This window comes from Epinephelus fuscoguttatus, linkage group LG23, assembly GCF_011397635.1.
Source record: "Epinephelus fuscoguttatus linkage group LG23, E.fuscoguttatus.final_Chr_v1".
Classification (NCBI taxonomy): Eukaryota; Metazoa; Chordata; class Actinopteri; order Perciformes; family Serranidae; genus Epinephelus; species Epinephelus fuscoguttatus.
Genome location: NC_064774.1, coordinates 6,924,846 through 6,944,434, shown reverse-complemented (window position 1 = coordinate 6,944,434; position 19,589 = coordinate 6,924,846). Strand labels below are relative to the sequence as shown.

General features: G+C 42.7%; 1 protein-coding gene across 2 annotated transcripts; it reads left to right on the top strand.

The window, feature by feature from the left end:
• Nucleotides 1-3,259: 3,259 nt before the first annotated feature.
• On the top strand, nt 3,260-7,124 carry LOC125883619 (uncharacterized). 2 transcript variants are annotated; one of them, XM_049568051.1, is made up of 4 exons: nt 3,260-3,683; nt 4,027-4,082; nt 5,598-5,945; nt 6,415-7,124. In XM_049568051.1, the coding sequence occupies exons 2-4, from the start codon at nt 4,034-4,036 to the stop codon at nt 6,645-6,647; spliced, it is 630 nt and encodes a 209-aa protein (XP_049424008.1). In that variant the 5' UTR covers nt 3,260-3,683; nt 4,027-4,033; the 3' UTR covers nt 6,648-7,124. The 2 variants fall into 2 exon arrangements, with proteins under 2 accessions (XP_049424008.1, XP_049424007.1); XM_049568050.1 differs by having other exon boundaries at nt 3,260-4,082.
• The last annotated feature ends 12,465 nt before the right edge of the window (nt 7,125-19,589 follow it).

Genomic DNA, 19,589 nt, shown 5'->3' with positions numbered 1-19,589 from the left:
TTACCATCTAGCTCTGCTTTCCAAAGCACGGCCAAAATATATCTCGCCAGCTCTAGATAAAGCCCAGCTGGATACTACTCCAGGTGGAGGTGTCTCGTCCTCGGTCACATCCAGACCTTGAAAATAAGGCTGCGGCCGGTCCCATTCCTTGCAACAGAGACATTCCTCTTCTGTGGGCACTGGGGCACAGCATTCACAGGTACACCACCAATCTCCAGAGCTACGCAGCCTTGCAGCAGCCATTCCTCCTCTCTCGTTCTCTACCTGTTGTGCCTCTCTCCTCCTCCTCCTCCGTTCTTCAAGTTCACGAAGCTCTTCGTCAGTGTATTCTGGCTCAAATAAATAAGGGCGGCCATCAAACTCTGCAAAATCAAATTCCTCCTCCACAAAGTCGAAGTCTGGCAAAAAGTCAGCCATTATTCTATAAATCTTTCATAAAATAAATGAATGAACTTTTCAGGCTACTGTCCGGTTCTGCCGTCCAGCTGTTGTTCTCGCGAGATTTCAGGCACGCTATGAGATCGCTGCTTGTTCTTGCGATATTTTGGCCACGCTTTGGAAAGCAGAGCTAAATGGTAAACAAACATGGCAGCACACCGGTAAGGTAAGACAACACGTTTACATGTCGTTTTCTATTTGTTCTCTGACATTTATCCTAACGATATGAGGCAGTCTTTGTGGAAAAAAAGCTTGTTTAGTGGACTAACTTTGCACTTGAAGGTTGCCCGTTCACTTACGTTTTAACAGGTCTGACGCTACTATGCGCCCCGGCTGTATCTAGGCTAATGGCTAACATGCTAACTATTATTTCTATGTCACTAGTCACTGCAAACAAATTTAGGACGATAGGAGACAGGTTGAAATAAACTGAAATTTCCCTTTAAGGCTTTCCACGTGGGCGCGTGGAAGAGGCTTTCTGTGTAGGTCCATGGAAAGGCAGAGAGGCCCCAGAACAGAGCCATACCACCAAATATATTACTGCAAATGGGAATAAAGTTTTCTTTGACCAAAGTGTTTCTGACTGAATTAACATTACTCAGTTATACATCGGTTCACGAGTCTGTTTTCTCCAAAATATTCCAATGTACAGTAGTTTGATTTGATGTGGACTTATTTAGGGTTAAAGCTACAGCTGCTGTGAAGGCATTAACTCTTGTAACACACTCAGACCGGACCTGTCTGCTGCAGCAACAAGCAAAAAAATGTCACTTTGATTTGCTCTGTCCAGTGTCTCATCCACTGCTGCTGTTTTATACATGCAACTTGGCATTATGAATTATTAGCTACAAAGAGGCTAAAACATAGGTCTGTCTGTCTGTAGTCTTTTTATCTTAGTTGCCACGTAATTTTATTTTGAAACTGCGTTGTTACTGGTTGAGGCAACCCATCCCTTCCTCTCAGTCAGTGTTTAAAGTTGTTTAATACTTTCACTAAAGTACTAAGGTCTTTCCTTCCCTTATTCGCCTGTTCTTTCCCCTGTTTTTCTTTTCTAAATCTCAGTTGTGCACCCTGTGAAATCAAACAACAAAGATCAGCAGTGAGTCATTTTCCCAGCCTCTGCATGGCCTCTCGGGTATTTTTGTTTTGCAGTGATAGCAGCAGATTTTGTGCTACGAGGAGACAAAGATCCCAGCAAGCCAAGGAGTCAGAATGACTCAGCCCATAATGAAACAACGCCTGAGGAAAAAAAAAACAACTCAACTCAACCCCAATGTCACAGTGACTCTACAGCTGAATGTACAGTCAAATCTTTTACAGTGTGCATTCCTCCATCATGATCCATGAAAACATTTTGAATAGAGCGAACTAATCAGTGAGGTAGAGCTTCCATAAACATGCCGTGAAGACAGACTGTGAAGAGAAAAGCTACCTATACAAGTGGGCTACAGTAGCAGCAACATAAACAGGCCAGTTGGGCCATCTTCCTCACTGCGTGATTATGCGTCAGCCTTCCTCCATGGATATCCCAAAGCATAGCAACCAGAGGTCACAAGCGCGTCTCTGAGCTGGCAACCACGCCCCGCTATGCCTCAGCCAGGTAGGTGTTTCCTGAAGAGCACCTGGGCGTTTTCACGGAGACACTGAGCTCTGGGTGTTTTTTCCTCAGGCGTTGTTTATGGGCTGAGTCATTCTGATTCCTGGGTTTGCTGGGACTTTTGTGTTCTTGTACAAAATCTGCTGCTATCACTGCAAAGAGAAAAGAGGCCTTATTTTTGAATGTTATGGGATGTAATTATTAGAAGCCAAATCACATGACTAAACCACTTCAATAACAACAAATACAGCAGTTATTTTACATGATTATCAAACAATCCCATGGATGGGACGTCAGATTTCACTGGCACAGGTTGTGTCTTGTAATGATCACAAGCACAAGCAGACTGCAGACTTCTGGCACAACATCAAGGTGCACAGAGAAGGGAAAGGGTCTGAGGAAACACTCAACGGACTTCTTGTCTTTCTGTCACTCAGCTGGCTCTGTGATCCTGTAGAGTCCAGACCTTCCTGTGATGGAGGGAGACGCTGTGAGTCTGTGCTGCAGATGGGTCGACTTTCTCCTTGAGTCTCATGTCTGATTTCTATTAAAACTGGCCCCTCATCAGGAGCAGCTCCACAGGAAACATGACCATCCGCAGTGTTTCCGTGTCTGATGACGGACACGAGTGTAACGTCTCTGCGGCTGGTTGATCACCAGAGAGCTGCCTGACTGTCACAGATGAGAGGAGCCGAAACTTTTTTAAAAAAAACTTAAACCTGTGCTGTCTTTCCAAGAGACACAAACATTACCTTGTTGAGTTTTCATAATTACATTAAGTGTTAAATATCCACCATAACAAAAGCATCTTCCGCTACAAAGGAATGCTGCAGCAGGATGCATTAGATGTGAGCTGTGCCAGCTGCACAGACAGAACTACTAGCTTGTTTGCACTGAGGCCAAGCTGTGGTATTTCTGTCGTGAAGCACAGCGTCCTGAGCGACAGTGCCTGCCTCCTCCCTCGCATGCATCCTTCTTCCTGTGGTGGGTGCCTGCCTCTTGCTGCTCTGCTTCTGCAGGAGCCACAAAGGTCAGCCTGTGTACAGGCTGTGGCTCTTGTTAAACGGTGTAAGGGGTAAAGTATGGTTAATGGTTTAAAGAATAAATGAGCGTGCATATATGCATTTAATATGTTGCAGTGTTTTCATCAGTTTAAAAAGTGCAAAAGTGCAATGATGGTTGTATTTTTGGATGATTCTTTTTAATAAATGCAAAAAGCAGAGACTTAAAGTTAAATATTAAAACTCTGATTGCATGCTGTAGGTTGTAAATTATCATGTTTATGTCAGTATAATTCATCTACATGCATGTGTAGTAACATATTTCGTTGCATGCAAAATGTTTAATATTATTAGATTTACATTCAGAGGCAAAATTCCCGTTTTCTGTGTGGAAAGTACCTCGTGGTTGTTTCCCTGTACCAGTGTCGTCATGTGAGTGTTATGCCTTATAAACCAGTTTGACCGTCTAGCATAACGTAAGGAGGAAGAGCCAAGCCTGCTGTGATGTGTGCAGGGTGTGTGTGTGCCGGATGCAGTGGAGGACACACCTCCCTGTTTCTGCATAATATATAAGCAAAGTGTGGCGGCTCATCTTATTGACAGACTGAAGACATCTGAGTTCATACTGAGAAGAACTGACTCTGCTGGTAAGGGCTACACATCTCGTTTGTTAGTTGCATTTTTTTATTTACCTTACCTTACACACTGTAAGGTGTGAGGAAATAGGAAGCTGTGTGCATGTCTGACTGTGTGCATGTCTGTGGGAACAATTCAGCCCTGCAGGTCGTGCAGGGTGGAGTTAAATGAATGACTGAAACACTGCCTAACCACAAGGCAGGTAACGGTGAACCTGAGAAAGACTGTGTTGAGGATAGAAAGTGAACTCTCTCAGTGGGAATATGTGGGCACTGACACTGCGAAGGGTTATATGTTACTGGATGCATTTTGTTGCTACCATCACACATGTTCATACGAGTCTGTCTGTCACAGGGAGAAGATGATCTGCATCATCCTGCTGCTCATCAACCTGACCTCCTGTGTCTGTGGTTAGTTCACACCTTCACTTTATTCCACTGACATAAAGAGAAATGATGAAATGACATTTTAGTCTCTTGCAGTTAGGGACACCTGAGGTCATGTTTTCTAGTATTGTAGCAACTTTGTAAAGTTACTTCATGCCCCAAAACTAAGACATGGTGAGTTTTAAGGATGCACAAAGTTGGTCAACGCATCACTTTGGTTCAAACTGAAATATCTCAGCAGTTATCAAATGGGTTGCTGTGAAATTTTGTACAGACACTCATGTTCCCTACAGGATTCCCATCAAGGTTTTGGTGATAATTTGTCCTCTGGCGCCACCAATGGTGGATCTTCCTTTAGGCGACACAGGGCACCACCCAGTGGGGGGATGCTAAGTTCTTCCACAGTGCCAAAGTGCCACAGTGCTAAGTTTGTTCATGTGAAAAAGGGCTCTTTATTCTCTTATTGTTTATTTATTAGAACTGCTTGTCGTTTATTTCAACCCTTTTGATGAACAGAGAGCGCCATCTAGTGGACTCAGATTATAAAGAGAATGGTTCATGAGTCATTTGCATCACAAGCAACAGGATGCAATTTTGCTTTTGTTTATTTGCATTTTTCCTAGGATGAGGCCAAAATGCACCAGCGGCGAACACCACGGATGAAAAAATACGCCCCTATTATTTTCAGTATACGACTCCACATTGGTGGCGGCTGGACACCTCATGCCACTGTCCTATTTCCAGCTTCGCCATCCCCAGAATTAAATGCATTTTTAAAGAACTTCTTGGCGTGTCATAGCTCTGGAGATCGGCTCTTCAGGGGAGGAATCTCTTGACTTTAGTCATTTGTTTACGTTCCTCACTTCCGTTTCTCTTCTTGTGTCCTGAGTTGAACTGCTTATCAGAGTGATTTGAGACACACTGCAGAAGCTAGAGCAACAGACGCTGAATGTTTGTTGCCAATTTTTAAAAAACATCAAAAAATGATTCAGCATATATTGAATGTAAACACTTTAAAACAACATTTATTCTCAACCGTTCTGTTGCGCAACAAAATACACAAGAAATATTTTTTAATGCAAAGCTCTCGCTTGAATTACTGCTTAATTTAATGTTTACTGACTGACTGTACACATTTATTAATGCTCTGCATTTAATGCCCACTGCTTGTATAAAGGTGATTTCTGGTAAGGTACATGAATGCATGAATGACTTCACAGGCTGAGTCACGTCCATATAAGGACATGTAATACTCACATTGCATTCCTCCTCGTGCCGCACTGTCAGCTGTTTGTTTTGTCATCATAGTCTACTTGACCCTGACACTTTTTCCATAAGAGAGGTGTGGCGTGTGCAGTAGCGTTTTGTGTGCAGCCTGCATGTCTCATTTCCTGCATGCTTTTGAAGAATTGGAAATATACGGTGTTGTGAGAAAAATACTATGATAGTATTTAATGTGTAGATGTGATGAGTGCAGCCTGTGACCCAACATTTCGAGCCTCCGTTAATCTCTTTCCTCTCTCCTCCTCTTCCTCTCAGGGGTGTCTAAGCCTTATGACACTCCTCTGAAGTACCAGGCAGAGGAGAACAGTGACGTCACAGTTGAATGGAGCTTCTCGTCTGAAACCGACATTCCCCTCCCCTCACTGAAGATCCACTGTCAGAAGGTGTTAGGGCTGAAGGTCTTCTATCATCTGGACAACTGTATTGAGGAGTCTCAGCACGAGCAGTTTGCAGGACGGGTGCAGTGTGACAAAGACGCTCTCAGAGGAGGACGTGTCCGCCTTCATCTGTCCCGAGTCAAGATGAATGACTCGGGTGTGTACCTCTGCAGGATGGCCACTGACTTTGGCAGGAAGGTTAAAGAGTTCTCGCTCGACATCACTGGTGAGTCGACTCAACTCAAGTGTGACAGCGCATGAACACATCAGCTGTTGATGCCATAACACAAATGTTGGTTCAAAGCAAATTCCTGAAAAAAATCTGACCTTAAAGTATCTTAAAATGTTTGTTTGCCAGAATAAAACAGGTCTGTATAGTTTCTCTCAGATTGTTTGTCATCTACATGCAAACTACAACAAAAAATGAATCGTGAGATTGAACTGTGATAAAAGACAAGCTGTTTACAAAAGGAAGCCTTCATATTCACCTCTGACACAGATCATGTTTCAGTTCCCCTTTGCAGACTTTCCTGAAAACCTGTTAATTTCTCAGTAGTGCCTTTAAACGGCTCATTTATTCCTGACACAGCTGGGCACTATAGTTTTATTATTAAAACTCTTAATTATTACTGTTTATGGAAGCCTTTTTTTTCTCCTCAGATAAATAACATACACCTTTTTAATGTTCTTTACAGCAGCTGTTGACAAGCCCAAACCAGTGACAACAACACCAGCACCAGTGACACCAACACCAGCACCAGTGAGTCGGGGAAGAATCAGCCTCTGTGTTGTACTGGGACTGGCAGCAGCAGCTGCACTGGCTGTGCTGGCTGCACTGGCTGTCCATCACTGTACCTTATCATACATTGCACTGCGAAACAAACAAGACAAAGAGCAGGACCTTGGAGTTGTGTGCACCAGCCTTTGAGTCAAGTGTTTCAGGAGTCTTGATGTGGTGCTGCCCCTCTGGGCTCTGAGGAGAGCTCAGGCTGATGAGGACAGAGCTGGCTCTTGTGTTTGCCGCCCTGCTGTAACGTTAGCAAGTGAAGCAGAGAAATCAGAAACACTGCAGCTGAGCTTGTGCTGGTTGTCTTCATGGTGCCACTGCTGTTAGTTCCTGTCCTGACATGTTCACAACAGTGAGCTTGTTGCTGCTGCTGGCTCAGACTTCAGATGGACTGTAATGACAGTCACTGTTGATGCAAAGAGAACAGAATGTTAGTACATGATGAGTTGTACTGAAGTGAAGATGCTTTTAACACCAGTGCAGCCTTTACAAAAAGTTCCTCTGGTGTCATTCATGGACAAAAATGTCCGCATCAAAAAAAACTGCCATGAAAATATTATATATTCATATTATTTTCCACTTTCACTGAAGTAAATCTTTCATCAATCTACAGTTCTTATCATAACTACCAAATAATTATTCTTTTTTCACACTGAACCCTTTAAATGTCTTTTTTTTACATTTCACTGATGTTTTTAGATGGAAAATTTATTTTATTTTTTGTTTAATTTTATTTAAAATTTCCTCTTGACAAAAATACCCCATACTAAAATTGTATTAAATTATTCTACATAATTTTCCACTTTACTGAGTTATTTTTTCAACAAACGTCAGTCCTGATCATAACTACCAAATGTTCATTTATTTTCTGAATTTTATCCCTTTAAATGCCAGTTTTTGACTTGATGCCAAGACGTTTCCATAAAGAAAAAGTTTTTACTGTCCTAACATTTATTTTTTACTCATCTGTTCAGGAACATTTTGAAGGCAGGGCTTTAAATTGACAGTCTGATATCACAGAATGAATTTACTGTTGATTCTGTGACAACCAGCGCTGCTCACATTTCAATAAGGAGAGACACAGACGGATGAAGTAAAGACAAAGTTCAATACAGAATATGGGTGCAACAGATTAACAGATGATGCTGAAGAGCTCCTGTGCCTGCAGCAGAGGATTAAAGAGTTTACAGTTTTGTGCCTCAAATTTTCTTTCATTACATGTCTTTGTTTCTGTGGTTGTAGAAAAACACCACGTCACATTATAAAGTTATTTCCTCATCATTAATGCAACATGTAAAGCAGTAATTTGTAACTGTTTTCAGAGGCAATAAAGTTCATTATAATTATCTTTGTTGTTGTTGTTGAATTCTTTTAGTTCTTGAAAACACACAGTTGTCTGATATGAACAGATTTACACACACAAGAGTCAGAACAAGGTTTCTCTTATAAATATAGATTTATTTACAATATGTACACATTATAAACTGAACACAATACATTTTACATGATAACAATAACCATCAGTGGGCAGAAGATTATTAATGAACGTACAATTCTCTCAGAATTCTGTCGTCTTGTTGATTCAAGAATGTTTTTAAGACACATGATTGATAACAGCTGCTGCATAAAAATATAGATTTCACATCACATGTAGTTTCTGACACAGATGTTGGAGGGAGAGAGTCTCAGAGTTTGTCTGGTGTTTTTAGGACCATGACTTTGATAACAAACTGTTTCCTCTCATCATCTGATGAACTTTTCTTAAATCCTCCACTGGAGTCTGAGCACAAATCTTGTTTTCTGGACTGAAGGTGAATTAATACACAGAAACAAACACTCAGTAGAGCTGCTGCTGCCAGTCCACAGTAAAGGCCGATCCTTCCTCGACTCTCTGGCTGTGGACGACTTGTTGTGTTTGGTGTCTGAGGTTCAGGTCGATCCCTCGCTGCTGTAAAGAGACCAAACAAATCTGTGTCATTCATGTGAAGAAAAACAATTCACTATAAAAGAAATAAGTGTAAGGATTGTGGATTGTAGAAGTCGACAACACGTCTCCTCTCAGGTTCTTATTTATCTGCTGAATTGAACTTGTTAATAAAGTTCCACTGAATCAACTTACCAGTGACATTGAGCCGACATGTAGCAAAGTTCCTCCCATACTTTGTGAACATTTCACACCTATACAGTCCTGAGTCATCAGTCCTGAGTCTGGACACATGAAGTCTGAGTCGTCCCTCTCTGAGGACGTCTTTGTCACACTGGACTCGTCCTGTAAACTGTTCATCCTGAGACTCTGGGACCTCAACACCTCCATGTAGATGAAACAGACCTGAGGCTCTGAGATCAGTTAACAGTTGACAGTAGATATAAAGGGAGTGGAGGGAGCTGCCAGTTTTAGTCGTGAACATCCACTCAAGTGTGATGTTGTGGTTCTCCTCTGCCTGATAGGAGGTCTGTGTCACATTGACTACAAATGTTCCTGTTGAGGAGACAGAGAGGGAAAGTGAGGAGCAGACAAAGTGACAACTTTAACATGTGAGCCTTTAAACTCCATCTATAGATGTTTGTGTGCAGAGTTTGACTGACTGACTGAATAACAGTGTGCTCTTATTTACAACAAAGCTGGAAGGCTGCAAAACTAAAGAGCTGAAAGATACCACCGGTAATACATGATAGCAAAAACCAACAGTCTGACAGTGTGTTTAGTCTTTAGTGTTTGTGGATAATAAAGTGAAGGTCAATCAATCAATCAATTTTATTTATAAAGCCCAATATCACATATCACAATTTGCCTCACAGGGCTTTACAGCATACAACATCCCTCTGTCCTTAAGACCCTCACAGCGGATAAGGAAAAACTCCCCAAAAAAACCCCTTTAACGGGGGAAAAAAACGGTAGAAACCTCAGGAAGAGCAACTGAGGAGGGATCCCTCTTCCAGGACGGACAGACGTGCAATAGATGTCGTACAGAACAGATCAGCATAATAAATTAACAGTAATCCATATGACACAGAGAGAGAGAGAGAGAGAGAGAGAGAGAGAGAGAGAGAGAGAGAGAGAGAGAGAGAGAGAGAGAGAGAGATGCAGGTAATGACAGTAGCTTACAACAACATTATTGAAAGTAATAAAGTTTTGGCTACTGCGGTACAATATGTTGAAAGTATGTATTAATATCTGGCAGTATACATGTGTGACAATAGTCATATGTGTATAATAAGAGTAGAAGTATGACTAATGGCTAATGATGGCAGCAGCAGCAGGAGGCATCTGGCGGGACCACGGCAGCAGCACAACCACACACGTCACGCTGTCCAGGCACCGCTGCGATACGAGTTAATCTAAGAGACAGTGGAGCACAAAGGCTCCGAGAAGAAGCCGAGTTAGTGACATCCAGAATGGCTGAGTTAGCAAGATGCAGTAATAGAATACGAGAGAGAGAGAGAGCGAGAGAGAGAGAGAGAGAGAGAGAGAGAGAGAGAGAGAGAGCCCAGCAGGAGAGATCTAGCTCCACTGACAGTTCCCATGTCCCAGCTCCCAGCTGCCTAACTACTGAGCAGCCCCCTGAAGAGAAGGAGCCCACCAGCCCAGAGCAGGTCCAGGACCCCCAGCTGAACCGCACCATCAGCAAACTGAAGGTGAAATTCACAGAGCTGGAGAGAGAACTAGCACAACTGACAGAGCTGATCAGCCAACAGCCATGCCAGCCCACCACAGCTCAGCTTGATCCCTGTACCATCAGCACAGAGCTGGGCATGCTGAGGCAGGACAGGGACAGCTGCAGGAGAGAGCTGAGCCTGCTCAGGACTGAGATCAGAGAGCTGCATCAGGACAGAGAGCAGCATCTAGCAGCACTGACAGCTCTGACAGAGGAGGTGAAGGAGCTCAGAGGAGAGAGAGAGGAGCACAGGAGAGAACTTACCTCTCTGTCAAAGGAGGTGGAGGAGCTCAGAGGAGAGAGAGAGGAGCACAGCAGAGCACTCACCACTCTGTCAGAACAACTTCAGGAGAGAGGTGGAGCTACACAGGACCTGGATGAAAAACTAGACCACAACCAGGACCCTGTGAGCAGCCAGGACCCACCAATCCAAGAACCTACCTCCACCCCCAGCTCCACATCCAGCCCACAGACCAGCACCTCCCATCATTCCACCAGACCAGCACAACAGAGAGTTAAGACAGAAATTGTCCTCCTCATCGACGCAAAGTGAAAATTCCTTAATGAAAAGAAACTTTTCCCCACCCACAAAGTGGCTAAAATCTGGTGTCCAAACACCCACCAAGCCATAGACCTGCTGTCAGAGGAGCGGCTTGGATCTCCGAGTCACATCATCATCCACACTGGCACCAATGATCTGCGGAGCCAGCAGGAGAGGTGTGTCAGAGTCACTCAAGAGAGTGACAGAGAAAGCCTCCACCACCTTCCCAACAGCAGAGTGGTCATATCCACTCTGCTCCCAGAAAGACTTCCACCCTGACACCATCCACAGGATCAACAGCAGCCTGTCCAGAGACTGTGCACGGAGACCCAATGTCCACCTAGCCCACCACCCCACCCTGGACATCAGCTGTCTCTACGACCACGTCCATCTGTTTAAAAGCACAGTCCCCATCTTCGCCCAAACACTGAAAAGCGTCGCTCTCAACAGAGACCAATCCACGGCCCGCAGAAAGAGCACATCAGCCTACAACCCCCACAGAACACCAAGACATCCTCAACCAACATCCAGACCAACACAATGGAGACAAGACCACCCTCAGCCCCACCCACATCATGTCCAAATCAGACCCCACAAAGGCAATCATGATCCCCCTCAAGCCAGACCACAGTCACTCCTGTCCCTAGGGGCCCCACCCCAACCACAAGAGCCACACCCACACCCTGGCCCAATGAGTTATGCCCAGGTGGTCCAGAGAGCAGCAGAACAAGCCATGTAAATATGTCTCCTCTGGTGTTTTTCCAAATGATGTCAGTGATCATTGTGTGATAGGCGTTGTTCGGGACACGAAAATACCAAAGAGTGCCCCTCGCTTCATTGAAAAACGCAACATGAAAAAAATTGTTGAACAGGCATTCTTGCATGATCTATGTAGCTTTAGCTGGGAAAGAGTTGCTCTTTTTGATGATGTCGAGCTTGCCTGGAATTATTTCCATGAGTCTTTTATTGCGTTTGTTAACAAACATGCGCCCATTCGTAAACTCAGAATTAAAGGGCGTGAAAATCCCTGGTTTTCTGGTGAACTGTCAGACCTGCTTCATGAGCGTAACTCTGCCTGGGCTAGAGCACGGAAGTCTGGGAAAGATTCTCATTGGCTTTCCTTTAAACAGCTAAGAAATGCTCTCACATCTGCAGTTCGGAAAGCCAAAGCTGATTTTTATTTGTCTTCAATCATGGAGAGACTTAAAAATCCAAAGAAGTTCTGGAGCACGATAAATTCCCTGTCTAATAAATGTAAAACTGTTAACCTCCCAGCTAGCATTGTTGCTGACAATCACAGGGTAACAAATAAATTGGACATATTGAATTCTTTTAATAAACATTTTATATCCTCTGGATTTTTATTTAATCAAGAGAAAACCCTGTGGTGTCTCCAATCAGGGATGAGGCCAGATGTGACATCCTCCTTTTAATTTTGTTCCTTTTAAAATTTCAGATGTTCTAGCAGCTCTAAAAAATCTGAATCCCCATAAACCAGCAGGCCCAGACAAATTGGAACCCTTGTTTTTAAAACTTGCTTCAGATTTTATTGCTGAACCATTGTGTCACATCTTTAATCTCACACTAAGTGAAAATAAAATCCCAGAGGTTTGGAAAACAGCTTTTGTAACCCCTCTTTTCAAAGGAGGTGACTCAGCACTTTTGAATAATTACAGACCAATATCTAAACTTTGTGTTCTGTCCAAAGTGCTCGAGTCCCTGGTCAGTGACCAAGTAAAAGGCCACCTGACTTCAAATTCTGTTCTTTCCCCTTTCCAGTCAGGTTTCCGAAAAGAACACAGCACTATCACGGCTGCTATGAAAGTAGTGAATGATGTTTTAGATGCCTTAGACAAAAAATACTGCTGTCTGTCTCTTTTTATAGACTTCTCTAAGGCTTTTGACACCGTGGATCACAGTGTCCTTTTAGAACGTTTGAAAGGTTCTGGGTTCTCAGAAAACGCTGTCAGATGGTTTACAAACTATCTTAGTGGTAGAACTCAGGCTGTATATTCAGATGGTGTCATGTCTGAGGTACTGCAAATCCACAAGGGAGTGCCTCAAGGTTCAGTCTTGGGACCACTATTATTTACTGTTTATATAAATTGTCTTGGGCAAAATGTTCCAAATGTTGATTTTCATTTCTATGCTGATGATACCGTTATTTATTGCTGTGCACCTACACCTGCACAAGCTGCAGCTTGTTCTAAATGTTGACAAAACAAAACTTATGTTGTTTACATCTTTAAGAGGAACAAAAGGAACTTTGTCTGAGAAAATTGTCACTAAAGACGGTCATGAAATCGAGCTTGTATCTTCTTTTAAGTACTTGGGCTTTATACTAGATGAAAACTTGTCTTTTAAAGAGCATATTCGGCATGTTGCTAAAAAGCTGAAGGTTTTACTGGGTTTCTTTTATAGAAATAAGTCCTGTTTCTCTTTTTCTGTTAGAAAGAGACTTGTTGAGTCTACCTTTTTACCTGTTCTTGATTACGGTGATGTACTGTACATGAATGCTTCTGCTCAGAGTTTGCAGATGTTGGACAGTGTGTATCATGGAGTTCTGAGATTTATCACTAACTGTAGATTTCTCACTCATCACTGTACTCTATATTCAAAAGTTAACTGGACTTCTTTGAGCACACGCTGCCTTGGACATTGGTACATGTTCATTTACAAAGCCATTCTTGGCAAAATTCCTGGTTATCTCTCCTCTTTTTTAGTTTTGAAAGATGGAATACATAACCTGAGATCTTTGGACTTTGTACAGTTTGTTGTTCCCAGAGTCCAAACTGAATTGGGAAAGAAAGCCTTTAGGTTTTCTGCTCCTTTTACTTGGAACAATCTGCAGACTGAATTGAAACTGCAAAACCTTGTGTCTCTGAATGTTTTCAAATCTGCAGTGAAAACTTTAGAACTCAAACTGTCTGAATGTCGCTGTTTTTATTCATAACTGTCCTCTATCATGTCATTGTGTTGTATGAGACTTGAGTGTATTTGTTGAAACTATGCGTTGCTGCCATTCTTGGTCAGGTCTCCCTTGAAAAAGAGATCATTGATCTCAATGGGACAAACCTGGTTAAATAAAGGTTAAATAAAAATAAAATTAAAAAAAAAGAACCAACCTTAACCACCCCCCCACACAATGAACTGAGGGACATCCAGCAGATGCTCAGCCTGCTTTGCTCTCATCTGATTGGACAGGTACCACAATAGACACTGTATGAATTATTATTAGAGTATTTCTTGTGCTCATACAGTTTAAAAAAAAAAGGACATTTACATTGTACATAAGTATTGATTATTTAATATACCACTTATTGATTTGTTACCTTTTATAATATGTCATGTAGATACTCTTAAATTATTTTCTTTGACTTAGTAGTTTATCTCATTTTGATCACCAAATGCAGCCTTTTGAGTTTTAAATGAAATCTAAATCTTTTGCCATCTCTTGTTTGAATGTTCAGGGTCTGAGATCTTCTGCTCTTGGCCTTAAGAGCAGAAGATCTCAGACTTTATTAGAGAGTTAGAAAATGCAGATGTGTTTATATTGCAAGAGACTTGGTGTAGAGGAGATGTCTCCTCTGGTTGTCCCTCAGGCTACATAGAGATAATGTCCCCGTCCACCAAGCTAAAGGGAGTAACACAAGGAAGGGATTCAGGGGGAATGCTGATCTGGTATAAGGCAAACCTTGTACAATACATTGAATTAATCAAAAAGGAGAATTTTCAATTTGGCTCAAAATCAAAAAGACCTTATCACCACAGATAAAGATGTATTCCTGTGTGCAGTATATATCCCCCATCACAATCCTTATTTTAATGAAGACAGTTTCTCCATTCTCGAAGATGAGATTAGTTACTTCCAGGCCCAGGAAGTGTACTGATCTGTGGAGACCTGAATGCCAGGACTGGTACAGAACCAGATTTTATCAGCACACAGGAGACAAACATATACCTGGTCAAGTCAGCATCCCCCTTCACACCCTCAAGAGAAACAACTTTGACAAAACTGTCAAAAAAAGTGGGCAGCAACTGTTGCAGCTCTGCCGAACATTGGGTCTGTACATGGTTAACAGTCGGCTTCGAGGGGACTCATTTGGTCTTTACACTCATAGCTCTCCTCTTGGCAACAGCACAGTAGACTATGGCATCACCGACCTAGACCCCTTCTACCTGAGAGCATTTACAGTCAGCCCCTTAACCCCCTTATCAGACCATAGTAAAATCACACTCTACATTAAAACGACAGCAAATGACCCTCACACAGTAGAACCCTGCAATCTGACCTACAGAAAACAACCTTATAAATGGACAAACAAAACCAAAGACGAATACCAGACAGCAATCAAAAATCCAGTCTTTCAATCCCATTTAGACTGTTTTCTTTCCACCTCGTATCCCCTCAATCAGGACGGCCTCAGACAGGCTGTACAGGACATCTACAACATATTTGACCATGTGGCAGACTTATCCAGTCTGAAAAAGCGCCAGCACCACAGACCAAAAGACCCGACCAATGACGAGTGGTTTGACACAGAATGCAGACAACTGAGAAAAACTCTCAGAAATGTGTCAAATCAAAAACACAGACAACCTGACAACCCTGAGCTCCGCCTCCAGTACTGGGAAACACTGAGAGTATACAGAAAAACACTCAGAACTAAAAAAGAACAGCATGTGAGGCATCCGTTACAAATAATTGAAGAGTCCATTGACGCCAATGACTTCTGGAAGAAATGGCACTCTTTCAGCAAACCACAAAAAGAAGAATTGGCTATTCAAAATGGTGACATCTGGAAAAATCACTTTGAAAGTCTGTATACTGCTGTTCCCCTGAATTCAGCCCAAAACAATCTCCTCAACAAATTACAAATTTTAGAATCAGTCATTAAAGACAACCAGAACCCCCTAGACTACCAAATTACTGAAGCAGAGCTGCTGGCTAAAATCCAGGCACTGCAGCCAAAGAAAGCCAGTGGTCCTGATGGCATTTTAAATGAAATGCTAAAATTTGATGACCATAAATTTAACATTGCCATGTTAAAATTATTTAACCTTATTCTGGGTGTCGGACATTTCCCTGACCTCTGGAGTGAAGGAATCATCACACCAATCTTTAAAAATGGAAACAAATTCGACCCAAACAATTACCGAGGCATCTGTGTCAGCAGCAATCTGGGGAAGTTGTTCTGCAGCATCCTAAACAGCCGACTGCAAGACTTCCTCAGAGAACATGATGTCCTGAGCAAGAGCCAGATAGGATTCACACCCAAACATAGAACAACAGACCATATCTACACCCTTCACACCCTCATTAATAAAGACGTCCAGCAAAACAAGAGGAAAATCTTCTCTTGTTTTGTAGACTTCAAAAAAGCATTCGACTCAATTTGGCATGATGGACTGTTCTTAAAATTAATTGACAAGGGTGTAGGGGGAAGGTCTATGACATCATCAAAACCATGTACAGTCATATGAAATGTGCTGTTAAAATTAACAACATAAAAACAGATTTCTTCCCCCAGAGTAGAGGAGTAAAACAGGGCTGCAGTCTCAGTCCCACCCTCTTCAACATTTATATCGATGAATTGGCCAAATCACTAGAACTATCTGACATCCCTGGTCTCACTCTGTCTGACACACAGGTTAAATGCATACTGTTTGCAGATGATCTCATATTGCTGGCTCCATCAAATGAAGCACTACAACAGCAACTGGATCATCTGCAAACCTTCTGTCAGACCTGGGCCCTGACAGTTAATCTGGACAAAACCAAAATTATGATATTCCAGAAACGACCCAGGGGTCAGGGAAACCAAACCAGGTTTTTCCTGGGCTCTCATGAGGTGGAGCACACACACGACTACACGTACTTAGGACTACACATCACGTCCACGGGAAACTTTAACCTGGCTGTTGATGATCTCAGAGAGAAGGGAAGAAGGGCTTTCTATGCTATAAAGAAATCTTCAAACATTAATATGCCCATTAGAATCTGGCTCAAAATATTCAAATCTATAATTGAACCAATTATTCTGTATGGTAGTGAGGTGTGGGGTCCTCTTGCAAATCAAGATTTTGAAAAATGGGACAAACACCCCATCGAAATCCTGCATACAGAGATTTGCAAGAGCATCCTGAGAGTGCACAGGAACACCCCAACAACGGGTGCCGAGCTGAGCTAGGCCAATTCCCCCTTTTAATTAGAATTCAAAAAAGAGCCATCAAATTTTATAAACACCTTAAAACAAGTGACCCCAACTCCTACCACTACAAAGCTCTGCAATGCCAAGAGGAGAACATGGAGAAGAGCCCCCTCAGCCAGCTAGTCCTGAGGCTCAGCTCCTCTAACAACACAAGACCTCAGCACAGCCCTCGCACAATCTGGACCTACCAAATTATAGAGAAACAAAAAGAACATTACATTAACTATTGAACATCGACCACAAAAACGCAAAGCAAACTTCAGTGTTATTTGGCTCTAAACAGACAGTACACGGTGGCAGAATATCTGAGCACCGTGACTGATGAGAAACTGAGGAAGACTTTGACCATGTACAGACTCAGTGACCACAGCTTGGCCATAGAGACGGGCAGACACAGGCAGACCTGGCTGCCCAGAGAGGACAGGTTGTGTGAGCTCTGTCCACACAGACAAGTGGAGACAGAGACACACTTCCTGTTGCACTGCGGCAAGTATGAACACATCAGAGCCGACTTCCTCTCAAAAATAAAACATAAAGTCACTGACTTTGATTCTCTGCCTGATCAAACTAAAATGCAACACATCCTTGGAGAGAACAGAGTCAGCAGCTTAGCAGCAGCAACATATGTCAGGTTATGCCACAGCCTGAGGGACAACCATCACAACACCTGACACACCTGTCTATATTTACAGTCCTTGGAACTCACAATCTGCATTTTTCTTTATTCATTTTTTTTTCTATATTATATATTGGTGTATTGTATTGTAGATTGGTGTATTTTGTATTATATATCATATATTTAATCCTTTTTTTATAGTTTTCTGACTTACTTTTATTATTTACTTTATTTGTAAATTTTTAATGTCTTTGGCAATATTGTTAATCAAAGCTTATTTAAATTGAAATTGAGAGAGAGAGAGAGAGAGAGAGAGAGAGAGAGAGAGAGAGATGCAGGTAATGACAGTAGCTTACAACAACATTATTGAAAGTAATAAAGTTCTGGCTACTGTGGTACAATATGTTGAAAGTATGTATTAATATCTGGTTGTATACATGTGTGACAATAGTCATATGTGTATAATAACAGTAGAAGTATGACTAATGGCTAATGATGGCAGCAGCAGCAGCAGCAGGAGGCATCTGGCAGGACCACGGCAGCAGCACAACCACACGCGTCACGCTGTCCAGGCACCGCTGTGATATGAGTTAATCTGAGAGACAGTGGAGCACAAAGGCTCCGGAGAAGAAGCCGAGTTAGTGACATCCAGAATGGCCGAGTTACCAAGATGCAGTAATAGAATACGAGAGAGAGAGAGAGAGAGAGAGAGAGAGAGAGAGAGAGAGAGAGAGAGAGAGAGAGAGAGAGAGAGAGAGAGAGAAGGTGCCCGGTGTATTATAGGGGGGTCCTCTGGCAGACTAGGCCTAAGTCAGCCTAACTAAGGGCTGGTACAGGGCAAGCCTGAGCCAGCCCTAACTATAGGCTTTATCAAAGAGGAAAGTCTTAAGTCTAGTCTTAAATGTGGAGACGGTGTCTGCCTCCCGGACCGTAACAGGAAGATGATTCCACAGGAGAGGAGCCTGATAGCTGAAGGCTCTGGCTCCTGATCTACTTTTGGAGACTTTAGGGACCACGAGTAACCCTGCGTTCTCAGAGCGCAGTGTTCTGGTGGGGTAATATGGCACGATTAGGTTAGGTGTAAACTAACCGCAGACACAGGAGGTCAGGTTGATGAGCAGCAGGATGATGCACATCATCTTCTCCCTGTGAGAGGAGACAGAGGTGAAGAGTCACAAACACATGACATCAAAGTTCACTTATTCCAGGTGACACAGAGACAATCTACAGTCTGTCTTTAGTCATCACAATACTCCTTTGTATTTATTATCCTGATTATCACACACAACTGATGGACACCAGGCATCAGCACTAAAAACTATGTCAACTACAGCCACAGCAATGGAAAGCTTATTTGTTCTCCTGCACACATGGAGGCCTGACTTTTCAAAGAACAAAGCTGCAGTCATATATTTCTGCCACAAGATGGCGCCAGTGGTTAAAGACAAATCGAAAGTGTGTCTCTTTCCTAAATGTTGCAGCTGGTGTTTAAAGTCACATAGAGGAGCTTTTTAGGTGGATCAGCTTTTAGGATGATGTGTCTTCAATCAATCACATGTCTGTTAAAGTCTTGTTGTTGAATTGTCTCTTTACTGAGAGAAGCCAGCACATTATTATCTGTTAACATCTTGTCTAATCCACCAATCCTCACATAGGAAATCTGTACAACAGGATTCACATCATGACAACACCAACATCAACACATTCACACATTACCTTGGATGGCTTCAGTCATGGGACGATCTGTGTAGAGAGACGACAGTGTTCTCTGATGTGAAGTCAGAATTCTTCCTTCACAGGAGAATGAGGAGAAGGTGCAGAATTTCATGTGACTAAGAAGCTGCTGTCGCTTCTGTTCGTTCATCTGGTATTGGTAGGCTACATCTGCCGTTCAGCAACTCTTACGGTACATCAGTACGAACTGGGAGACCGCAGACAGCACTCTGGTGCATATGTGAAAAGTGATGTTAAGAGTCCTGACTGACTGCAGTGTGTGTCGAGTAAGGGGGCGTGTCCAAATGAAGCCCGTGTACCACGTGAAACGGAGCCTCGTTTCTC

Coding starts and splice junctions, on each gene's coding strand:
- LOC125883619 (XM_049568050.1), top strand. CDS start 3,965: ATGTTACTGGATGCATTTTGTTGCTACCATCACACATGTTCATACGAG. Junction 4,083..5,597: donor CCTGACCTCCTGTGTCTGTG/GTTAGTTCACAC, acceptor TCTTCCTCTCAG/GGGTGTCTAAGCCTTATGAC. Junction 5,946..6,414: donor GTTCTCGCTCGACATCACTG/GTGAGTCGACTC, acceptor TGTTCTTTACAG/CAGCTGTTGACAAGCCCAAA.